Source organism: Carica papaya, chromosome 3 (assembly GCF_054855325.1).
Source record: "Carica papaya isolate Zhongbai chromosome 3, ASM5485532v1, whole genome shotgun sequence".
NCBI classification, from domain to species: Eukaryota; Viridiplantae; Streptophyta; class Magnoliopsida; order Brassicales; family Caricaceae; genus Carica; species Carica papaya.
The window spans coordinates 32,216,586-32,227,300 of NC_142311.1; the positions used below are offsets into that span (position 1 = coordinate 32,216,586).

General features: G+C 35.8%; 3 protein-coding genes across 8 annotated transcripts; 1 reads left to right on the forward strand and 2 right to left on the reverse strand.

Moving 5' to 3' along the window:
* Nucleotides 1-126: 126 nt before the first annotated feature.
* On the forward strand, nt 127-3,599 carry LOC110819998 (ABC subfamily C protein). Of its 2 annotated transcripts, XM_022049357.2 has the most exons (5): nt 128-1,389; nt 1,848-1,908; nt 1,998-2,112; nt 2,621-2,830; nt 2,963-3,599. In XM_022049357.2, exons 1-5 carry the CDS (start codon nt 171-173, stop codon nt 3,104-3,106), a joined length of 1,749 nt encoding a protein of 582 aa, XP_021905049.2. In that variant the 5' UTR covers nt 128-170; the 3' UTR covers nt 3,107-3,599. The 2 variants fall into 2 exon arrangements, with proteins under 2 accessions (XP_088072691.1, XP_021905049.2); XM_088216565.1 differs by lacking the exon at nt 2,963-3,599 and having other exon boundaries at nt 127-1,389; nt 1,998-2,102; nt 2,621-2,817.
* A 91-nt stretch (nt 3,600-3,690) lies between these two features.
* LOC110819965 (ARM repeat superfamily protein) lies at nt 3,691-5,703 on the reverse strand. The gene is made up of 5 exons (XM_022049322.2): nt 5,373-5,703; nt 5,191-5,297; nt 4,936-5,083; nt 4,378-4,572; nt 3,691-4,263 (listed from the first exon to the last, which is right to left on the reverse strand). The coding sequence occupies exons 1-5, from the start codon at nt 5,580-5,582 to the stop codon at nt 4,012-4,014; spliced, it is 912 nt and encodes a 303-aa protein (XP_021905014.2). The 5' UTR covers nt 5,583-5,703; the 3' UTR covers nt 3,691-4,011.
* Nucleotides 5,704-6,308: 605 nt separating this feature from the next.
* LOC110819946 (Tetratricopeptide repeat (TPR)-like superfamily protein) lies at nt 6,309-10,487 on the reverse strand. 5 transcript variants are annotated; one of them, XM_022049301.2, is made up of 4 exons: nt 10,296-10,487; nt 7,343-10,173; nt 6,747-7,000; nt 6,309-6,662 (listed from the first exon to the last, which is right to left on the reverse strand). In XM_022049301.2, the coding sequence occupies exons 1-2, from the start codon at nt 10,312-10,314 to the stop codon at nt 7,490-7,492; spliced, it is 2,703 nt and encodes a 900-aa protein (XP_021904993.1). In that variant the 5' UTR covers nt 10,315-10,487; the 3' UTR covers nt 6,309-6,662; nt 6,747-7,000; nt 7,343-7,489. The 5 variants fall into 5 exon arrangements, with proteins under 5 accessions (XP_021904993.1, XP_021904992.1, XP_088072693.1 ...); XM_022049300.2 differs by having other exon boundaries at nt 6,803-7,101; XM_088216567.1 differs by having other exon boundaries at nt 6,309-6,656; nt 6,747-7,101.
* Between the last annotated feature and the right edge of the window lie 228 nt (nt 10,488-10,715).

Genomic DNA, 10,715 nt, shown 5'->3' on the forward strand with positions numbered 1-10,715 from the left:
GTTATAATTTTAAAAATTAATTATATAATATGTATCTTATAATTAATTAAAAATTAATTTTTTATTTTATATTTAAAAATGACATCACGTGACGTCAGCATAGTGTCTTCTCAAAATGTCCCTTCCAAAACCTCAACAACAACATTCACTAGAAAGATTTTGTTTTACCAATGGCGAGTGGGCAACGCCCCACAGTCTCCTCCACCTTCTCCTTCCTCGCGCCACCAGCACGCCTCAACTCCAAATTTCCACATAAACCACTCCTGTGTTCTTCTGTTTCCACTTCTTTCCGATCAAAACCAACTAAGAGAAAAAACTATCTGCGTCCCAAAATCCTCAAACCCTTGATTAAACCCCTCCCTACCCCGCTTACACCTATCCTTACCGAAGAGCCTTCACCAAACCCTGTGGTTCCATTCATTTCCCCTGAAACCCCAGCTCAGAACGACGTAACTGTTGGCTCCCCATCTGATGAACTCATCTCAGTCGATGAATTTCATGTATCTGCTAGCTCGGGCGGTGGCGGAGAGTACAGTGGCATGGTTGGGAAAGTGTCTGCAAATTCTATACTGAAATATGGTTTGTATTTAGTTGGGCTTTTCGCTTTTCAAACTATTTGTGCTGTCTGGGTTCTGGGAAGTACAAATTCAAATGCGAAAGGCAGCAATTTGAGTGGCTTGGATATGGGTGTTAGTGAGAAAAGAAAAGGGAAGTTTTTGCTGAGTAAAAATGAGGGGTTTTTAAATGAAAAGGTTGACTCTAAGCTAAGGAATGCAATTGGTTTGGATGAGCACGACTTGGAAGAGAAAATTAAAGAAATTAGGACAATGGCAAGAGAGGCAAGAAAGATTGAGGAAAAGGAATTAAGGGATGGCAATAGGGAAGATGATACTGTTGATGAAATTCTGGATTCCAAGGATAGAATTGGCATCGAAAAGGAGATTGGTGCTAGATTGGTTAACCTGGAGAAGAGGCTGCATTCTAAGAGAGGGAAATTGCAAGGATTAGATACGAAGTATTTGGACAAGGGTGGAGGTGAAGATGGAGATAGAATGGATAATTTGAATGGAAAAGAGGATGATAAAACTTTAATTTTTAAGAAAAAGTTTAAGTTTAAGAGCCCTGCCATGAACTCAAGAAGTGCTGTGAAGGGTTTTCCTGGTAGGGAAGGTAAGAATAAGCAGACCGATCTAGCTGGTATTGATCAAGTACAGAGAAGGGAAAATGTTAGTCAGGATGGTGATTTACTGGAAGGTGTTTCACGGAACATGGAAATGGATAGTGCAAAGAAAGGACCAGGCAGAGATCTAAAGGTCTCATCAACAGATGGGAGGAAGCTTGGGAAGAAGTCAAGAAAAATAGAAGCTGCGGATCCTGACATGAGGCTTGGTAATGTTCCTAAATGACATATGCATGATTTATTTACATATTTTAGTCCAATATTGGATGGGGCTCGTAGTTTCCGGCATCCTTGTTTTTCAACATGTTTCTTTTTTATCAAGCTCTGATTCACAAGAGAATGCTAGTTACTGGAATAAATATATGTAGGGATGTTTTGATGCAAAAATGACAGTGAAGGATCTGAAAATACAGTGTTGTAGTTGAATATTTCGAGTCAGCTGCATTAACTGAGATTTTTGTTTTTATGTATGTATTTTTGTTGATATAGCCTATAAAGTCCTTGCTCATTTGTTAAAATTTAGGTCCACATGATTAGTGATGTGGATTTTGGACATGTCATTGATTTGCTAATTATATTGTAGAGCTTTTGTATAGGGGCAGTACCCCCGATTGTTTGGTACCATGTTAATAGAATTTCACACTTTTTATTTCAAAAAAAAATTTAGGTACTGTTCAGGAGAGTAGTCGAGGAATGTCTTCAGAGGAAGCTCCCAAGTCAAGAATAATGTAAGAGTTTGAGAGACAAAATGTACAAAATTTCACAAAACAAACATGGAAAATACTGCTGAATCACATATGAATTATTTATTTGTCAGAAATGGCAAGTCAAAGGACAGAGAAGTTAGTAACCAATCACCAGCCGACAAAGTAGGAAATAAGAAGTCAGATGCAGAAACTAATTTGTGGTGGCTGAATCTACCGTATGTTCTTGTATGTCGCTGCAACTTTCTGTAATCTATTTGCTATTGATGGTCTTGGTAGTATGTTAACACAGGTTGGTAGAATATTATTTTTTGGTAACGGGTAAGGTAAACCTGTTTTCGTTATTGACTCAGTTAATGGTGGCTCAGAATTCTCAATCATAAGTGATATTTCTTAAAAATTAAATAGAATTATTGTCTTATTTATTCTTTGTATGTTCTTTCATTTGCCTTTGTCATGGATTTCCTAGTTTTAACAGAAAAGCTGCTATCGATAGCTGGCTTTTTGATTGCCATATTTATATTTGCACGATACCAAGCATGGATTTTTGTCTCTTAAGTCCAAAGTCCTTTGTTCCATCTGGGTATTGAAACACCTAGCTCTTTTAAGACATTCATTAATTTTCTACTCTATGCTTAGCTCTTTCTCTGATCCTCATTTGAGAAAAAGTATCGCTTTGTTTATATCCAATTTTTTTAATGTCTAATAAGCATTTTGATATCCCATTTTTTTCCAGGCAATTCTTATGCGTAGAGGTCTTGAGCATGAAGAACCAGGAGGACTTTTTACATTAAGAGTTCATTCTCATGCACAAGATCAGAATGAAAGTTCTTATACAATTACTTTTGAGGACCGCATTGATGCAAATAACTTCTGCTATCTACTTGAATCTTTTTTTGAAGATCTAACTGATTTCTCAGCAGATATTGTTCCTTTATCAACAAAGGTAAGAATTTTTTTTTTATTGTACATGAAAATATTTTGAATATTATCTTGCTGCAGCACTTTGTTAGTCCTTAAGAAATACATGCCTTTTTATTGCCAACCAAAAAATAAAGATGGATTTAAATTTTTGCAGGATCTTCATCAAGCAGTGAAATCAGATAGCAAGAAAGTGATTGTCATTAGGAAAAGGCAACTTAAGCTTTATGCTGGACAGCCTTTTGAGGATGTTGAGATGGCTTTGCACTCTTTGATTGAAAATGAAACAGCATATACCTGAGATATATATAAAAGTGACTAAGAGAGACTAACTGGGAAAGTACCATGCTGGAGATAACCTTTGCAGATAAATACTGGACCAGCTAAAGCACTACACAGGGTAACTTCTTGCCGCAATGTGAAGCTAGAAGCTATGGCAGATTCCTTTGCCACATTCAGTTTGATTTTTACAATTGTTGTGGAGATGGATCTGAAGTTGCAAAAGTATTGCCTGTAACGAGCAGTTGCTCTTCTTGCTGCAATGTGAAGCTAGAAGCTATGGCAGATTCCTTTTGCCACATTCAGTATGGCCTGTAACAAGCTGCGGAAAGTATTGGTTGGTGCCTTTTTAGGAATTTTGGACACTGTTTACTGCTGAAATATCTTTCGGCTATTGACATTAAATAGAAGGCTTCGTTCTTTTGGTCATGCTACAGTCTCGAAATATTTGTTAAGGAGAATGATACCGTAGTCTCGAGTTTACAATATCAATTTTGAAATTTAATTTATCATCAGTTAGATATTAAATTTTAAGTGAGAGCAGTCAAAACATTGGTGCTTATATTATTGCAAGTTCTATGAAATCCGACCTACTTCTAAATTCAATAGCATAAAATCAAGCTTGATTGGAGCTTTTAAATCATTAGCAATGGCTGAAGGATAAAGGGCTAAAATAGTACTTGCCTAAAATCAATGTTCTAATCATGAGCTTTATGATAGCAATGCCTCACACAACAATTCAGTGTCATCAAATTTGACAAACTGAGAATTAAGATCAATCCTGTAGAAAGTTTGATTAAAATTTAACACATCACCTTATCTTTCATGTAAAGGGCAATTACATGCAACACAGAGTTACTAAACATGTTTGACCTCCTAATATAACTGACCCCTTTTTCATCTTCAGCTGTTATCTATCACCATTAATCACTGCCGCTCCAAATTCAACTGGGAGGAAACAATTTTGACCATGGACTGAGCATGAATGGCTGGTAGATTAGCCTGGCAGAAATTCTGCCATACATCATGTTTCTGTTCTTCCTTCTCTGTAAAGCTCTGGTATATGGTGGTTGCAATGCTTCTTGCAGCTTCTCTAGCCTCTGGCAGTCTATCATTCAACAAATTCACGGTGATTTGGACCAGAGAAACAAATCCAAATTCCAGCATTTCTTCCGGCCCCTGAAATCGTCAGGCATCATGGAAACATCCAACAAATCATTAGCAGCTTCTTCACAGTACAAGCAACCAATAGAAACAAGGAAACTAAAGCTGCAAATTCCCAGTAGTACATACCATTCTAGAGATACAAAGGGAGATCGAGATGGCAGCCTTGGCCCTGATTCTGAGATTGCCGTGGCTAACATATGTGTGGAGTTTATGGAGAAGAAGGAGTGGAGCCATGGATTTCACCATTGAATTCAAAGCCCTGTCTGCTTCTTCGCAGACAAACCGTTTGTCCTGAGATGCTTTCAGCAGTAGCTGCAGCAGCTGTTGGCGATCAACACAATTCAAATGTTAAGAACAAAAGGACTACATGATGCACAGGAGAATTCAAATCTCGATTCAATGAGAAATCATAAAATAAAACAAATAAAAATATTCTATAAGTTATACATTTAACAAAAATTAGATATTTTTGTAGTTTTATTGGCGAGTAGAATGATTGAGTAGAGTGATTCGAGTATGCATAAACATGTAAATTATGATTAAATAAAATCTAATAGCTAAATAATTAATGTTTGCAATTAATATTTTGAGCTCAAACTTCCTGTAAAATTCTCCAGTTACAAGAATAATTCCACTAAATCGACATACAAGGATCTTTTTTTAAAAGAAAATTTGGATACTTACCAAACTCTCAAATGCATTGGAATTGGGCAATTCCAGTAAAGTTTCGCCGAATGCATTGAAAATGTCTGACGATGTCATGATGGAGGTCTTGCACAATGCACTTCTAGGGTTCTTCATTGCCTTTAGAACCACAGACATGACTTTCTCTCTGCAAATATCGAATATCAAATCGGCAAATGGAAATAGGGGAAAAAAGAAAAACTAAAAAGAAGAAGCAATTTTCGGGGAAAAATACAACCAAAAAAAAAATCTTACAAGATCGGGAGCAAGAGTGAGGAATGATACAGCGCGAACCGCCTAACATCATTCAGTGACTCACAAACCTTCATCCAGTCCTTTGAATCTAAACCTTCAACTAAACTCTGAAGAAATCCAATAAAAAAATTGTTATTCATAGAGAAAACGAACATAGACACTCACAGGAAAGAGAAAAGTACCTGGATCTTAAACTCAGGGTCTGAAATCGGTTTCAGATTCTCTGAAGAGATATAATCAATGGTGGCATCTATAGATGTCGGTAAGGGAGCCTGATTCTCGTTATTCACGCCGGTCTCCGGTTGTTTCTGGATCGCATTTGATACTTTAGGTTGCTTTTTGGGCCTCTCGAGTGTTGTTGGGAGAGCATTGTCGATGGGTCTCAATGCCATTTTCTCAGGAGGAAGATTGATAGCAGATTCAAGAAGTTGGATTGAAAAAAGTCGATAGAAAGTTTAATTTAAAAGGGTTGAAGATCAAAGCGATTTGCAAAAGGAAAAGAGAATGTCTTGTTCGGCTTTCAAAATTTTAAATTTTAAACTTAAGGTCAAAAGAGACGTTGGAGTTTGGCTTTAACGGTCATATATCTCTTATTGGTAATATTTACTATATGATTTGTCAAACTTATCACAATTGTATTAGTTTAACATGTACATAAATTAATATTTTTTATTTCATTAAATACAGATCATTTATTATGTAATAATAAAAAATTTAAATATAATATTATATTTTGTATTAGAAATATTTTTATAATAAATTTTATAAAGCATTATAATGTTTTTACCTTAAACAACATAAAAAAAAATTAACTTATTATAACTATTTATTTATAAAATTTTATTACAAGTTGTTAAAACTTTTTCTAAATTTTATTCAATTTTTTTAAGTTTAAAAAAAACTATTACTTAGATAATATTACTTTAAAAAATAGTCTAACAATTTAAATTATTCTAAACTATTTTATTTATCTACTTAATAAAAAAATGAATTATAAATTATTATTGTGTAATTTTAAAATAAATACTATTTAAAATAATTTAAATTAAATATAATTTTATTGACAATAAATTAATATTACATTTTATTTTAAAATGTCAAATTAATAAAACAAAAACTTAATAAATATACTCCTTAAAAATATTATTCATCCCCAACATTACAAATTACTTCTAAAAAATAAAACAACTTTTATTTTACATACACGTAATTGTACTTTTTTTTTTTTTTTAGTTTCAACAACTACGAAATACATTTCTTGTCATCGTTCATGGCTAGCGATCTTCTAGTGAAAAACCATTTTGTTCTTCACCTTACTAGTCCAAGAGAGTTGTGAGTTTATATCTTCATATGCAGACTTGTTTCGGATGGTCCCATGCCATATCAATCTTGAGAGCTCTCAAAAAGGACTTCGTCGGTTCTTTATTTTTTCAGCGAACTAGAATAATTTACCGGCTCCCAGTTGCCTTTTCCTTTCAGAGAACAAAGAAAATGACCAAATTATTAAAATCATCAATGTGTAAGGACAACAACCTCCATTAAGTACCTAACAATACCTAGTCACAAGCCAAAAGGCTAAAGGAATCTGACAAAAATGAGCACAATGGTGTACCAAATGGAGGCTAGAATTGTCTTCTGAATGAGAATGACAAATAAATCTCTGCATCAAAGGATGAAGAAGCATCTAATTCTCAATGCTTATGTATTCCGGGTGCTAAAAGCAGCAAACTGGAAGAAGACCACTAGACGAGTCCATAAATGTTGGGCCAGACACATGAGAGGAACCGATGTAATTTGACCATTACAATGCCTGCATGAACAAATCACCAGTTGAAGATAGCTCTGTTTTTCACATGTGAGGAAATGGGAAAAAGGTGGATCCATAGAAACCTTGGTTGATACTTGGTGGGACTGAAAAATGAGAATGCTATTTCAGTATCTAGAAATTGTCTTAAAATTCAATTTACTATTGTGCTTGGAAAACCAAATGGTAGCCAGCTCAGCATATATATGGTTAAATGCTAACAAATGAGAGCAAGCCTTTTAAAAAATACTTCAACATGCAAAATTGTGTGCACTTCCATAAATAACCCAGATTCATTAGGTTTCTGCCTTCTAAAAACTCCCAGAAATTTCAAAAGATAAAAAATACCTCTTTTAGAGCTAATTAACCCCGATGAAAATTGAAGCAGACAGAGATTCCACCGATATATTGTCATTGCACACATTGCTCTATCAGAAAGATCAAACCTAAGAGCGTCACCAACCGATCCCTCAATACTTTGAAAAACACCAGGAGCTACCAAGATCTTGCAGCATGCTGAGACTTTGCTCTTTCCCTCAAGACAGCCCCCACAATTGCTGCCTGCTCCAGATATTCTGCCTTATGCAATGCATCTAAAAGAACAATGCAAGTTTTGGTATGAATCTTAAGACCTTTCAATCGAGTTTCCTCAAAAAGAGTGAATGCATCCATTGCCCTATTTGCATGACTTAACCCTTCAATCATAGCATTATAGCTAGCAGAATCAGGAATACCCCCATTTGCCTTAAATCTTTCAAATAGCCCACTAGCCTCTACAATGTTTCCAACCTTTGCAAGCCCTGATATCATGGTGGTGTATGTGATTGTATTGGGTTTCAACCCTTGTTTTTGCATCTCTTGCCAATACACAAAGGCTTTGTTAAATTTTCTAACATTACAAAGCCCATTTATGAGAATGCTGTAAGTTACAATGTTGGGTGTGCACCGCAAATCTTTCATGGACTGGAAACAGACAATGGCCTCATTAATTTCCTCTGCTTTTACCAGCGCATCAAGCAAGCAATTCCATGTATATACATTAGGTGTCAAGCCTTTCTGCATCAACTCTTCCATTATTAGATAAGCTTCATCAATTCTACCTACCTTCCCAAACCCATCAATAAGACTGCTATAGATAACTACATTCAACTCTATGCCCTGTGACTTTGCTTCTTCAAACAGCATATATGCTTCATCAAGCCTATCAATTTTAGCAAGTCCATCGATGACAGAGCCATATGTAACAACGGTTGGTTGGTGACCATTCGTTTTCATTTCCTCAAGCAGTTGGTAAGCTTTGTTCACTTTGCCAGATTTGCAGAATCCATCAATAACCGTGTTGTATGCACGAGTGTCCAAAACAAAGCCTTGCTCTTTCATTGCATAATACAACTCATAGGTTTCTTGTGCAAAACCCGCTTTGACAAGGCCATGAATTAGGATTGAATAGCTTCGTACATCCGGGATATATCCATAAGCCTTTATTTCCTCAAACAAGGCCCTGCCCTTCTCGGTTTCTCCAGCTTTGAAAACACAATCCATATAAGTATTAAGAAGCGTCAGGTCAGGAGAACAGCCTCTATTAAGCATTTCCTTACATATCTTGTGACCATCCTCCTTCCTACCAGAAGTAAAGAAGTTCCTAATCAGGGATGTATACACAACAGCGCTTGGATTATGATCAGAATCCAACATCTTTTCATAAAGCCTATAAGCATCATCCACCCTACCATGCTTGCCTAAGCCATCTATAAGTGAGCAAAATGTAACTTCATCTGGGGCGCAAACTTTGTGATCCATTCCTTCAAACAAAGAACAAGCTTCATCAAGTTTTTGAGCTTTACAAAGTCGATCAACCATAATGTTTATAGTCCTAATATTAGGAAATAACCCAGCTTCTCTCATGGCATCTCGAATCTGGAAGGCAATATCAAGATTTCCAACTTTGCAGAGCATGTCAATAAGAATATTATAGGTCGAAACATTGGGCACTGCATCTCTCTTCATCTCCTCAAATATTCTCAATGCCTCATCTACTCTCCCCTTCTTCCTTAGGCATGTAAGAATGCCGTTATATGCAATGACACTTGGAATGCAACCCTTTGCTTTCTGTCTCTCTAGTAAATTATATGCTTCATCAAACTTTCCAGCCAACCCATAACCCATAATCATGGTGTTGTATGCATACGCACAGGGTACCTTCCTGTTGTGTTCCATCTGCTCAAATATTTCCACAGCTTCGTCCAGCATGTTAGCTTTACAGAGAACTCCTATCATGCTTGTATAAGTAACATCATCAGGAACCAAACCTTGTGCTTTCATCTCATGGAAAAATTTCCATGCCATATCCAACTTACCCACCTTACCGAAACAGTCTATACATACATTATAAAGAACAATATCAGCATCAAAAGAATTGCTTTTCATCTCCTCCAACAAGGATAAAGCAGCATCAACCCGGCCATCCTTGGCAAAGACCCGGATGAGAGTTGTAAACAAATGAATGCTTACTTCATAACCCAGCTCCTGCATTTGATGAAACAGAGTGAGCATTAGATCAGACTCATTAACCGCAGATAGAGCACCAATTAGAGTGGTATAAGCTGAAAATGCAGGCCGCAACTTAAACTTCCTCATAGTTTGTATGATATCAAAAGCTTCTCTCAGTTTACGTGATTTAACACAGCTCACAATCAATTCAATACACGCGTGATTAGAAGGACCAAATCCTGCAACACTCATTTCTCCAAGAATCTGTTCCAGACAATCAAAATTTTTATTACGGATCATGACCATAATCAACGCATTGTATGCTTCAGGACAATGTGGTTGATCAGTTACTCTTTCAGCCCATCGAAAATAATTAATTGCTCCAGTAACATCTTTCAACCTCCTCAACACTCCAATTACAAATTCTGGTTGAGGCTTTTCGTCGAACACCGATAAGGCATCTTCCACTTCAATCCCCCAACGACTACTTTCCAAGATACGGCATATTTCGTCTACTCTTTGCCTTGCGTTCTCAACTTTTCTTGAATTTTCTTGGTTATCCACCTCCCCAAAACGATCATGTCGGCCAGACAACTCAGTAAAAGGCCCGTTGGATGATGATAACAGCTTCTTGGCAATAAAAAAAATGCTCGAACCGTTTGTCCCCAAACGAAGTGTTACTCCTGCAACTGCAAGCAATAATTTGGGATTTAGTTAATGCATTCCCTCAAATTGAATATAAAAGAAAATCGAAATATTCAATCTACTTGAGTATCCTCCGTTCAATTACAAAGCAATAGAGTCAAGTTACCTGGTTTTTTCAACAGCATCTTTGAGCATGCTGGTTTTGCGGTACGGAAATTATGTTCCTCTCGCTAGTCGCAACCGCAGGTGTGAAAGCAACTTAACATGATCAAAGCCATAACTGAAGTAGGATTGCAGTTTTATTGTCTCTTCATCCTATTTATTATTATTATTATATTAGGATGAATTCTCTTAACAAAAAAAAGCAAGTTTTTTTAATTTATCAAATTATAGTGCCTATTAAAGTCTAATAATTGTAAATAAATTGTGAATTATAGTCATTTTTCTATTAAAAATACAAAAAAAAAATTATTGTAATATTTATTTATACGTATTGAGTAATAAATTTAAATTAATTATTAATTTTCTAACAAATCATATATATCATATATATATAAGTAGGTGATGGTCGCATCATATTAAACTG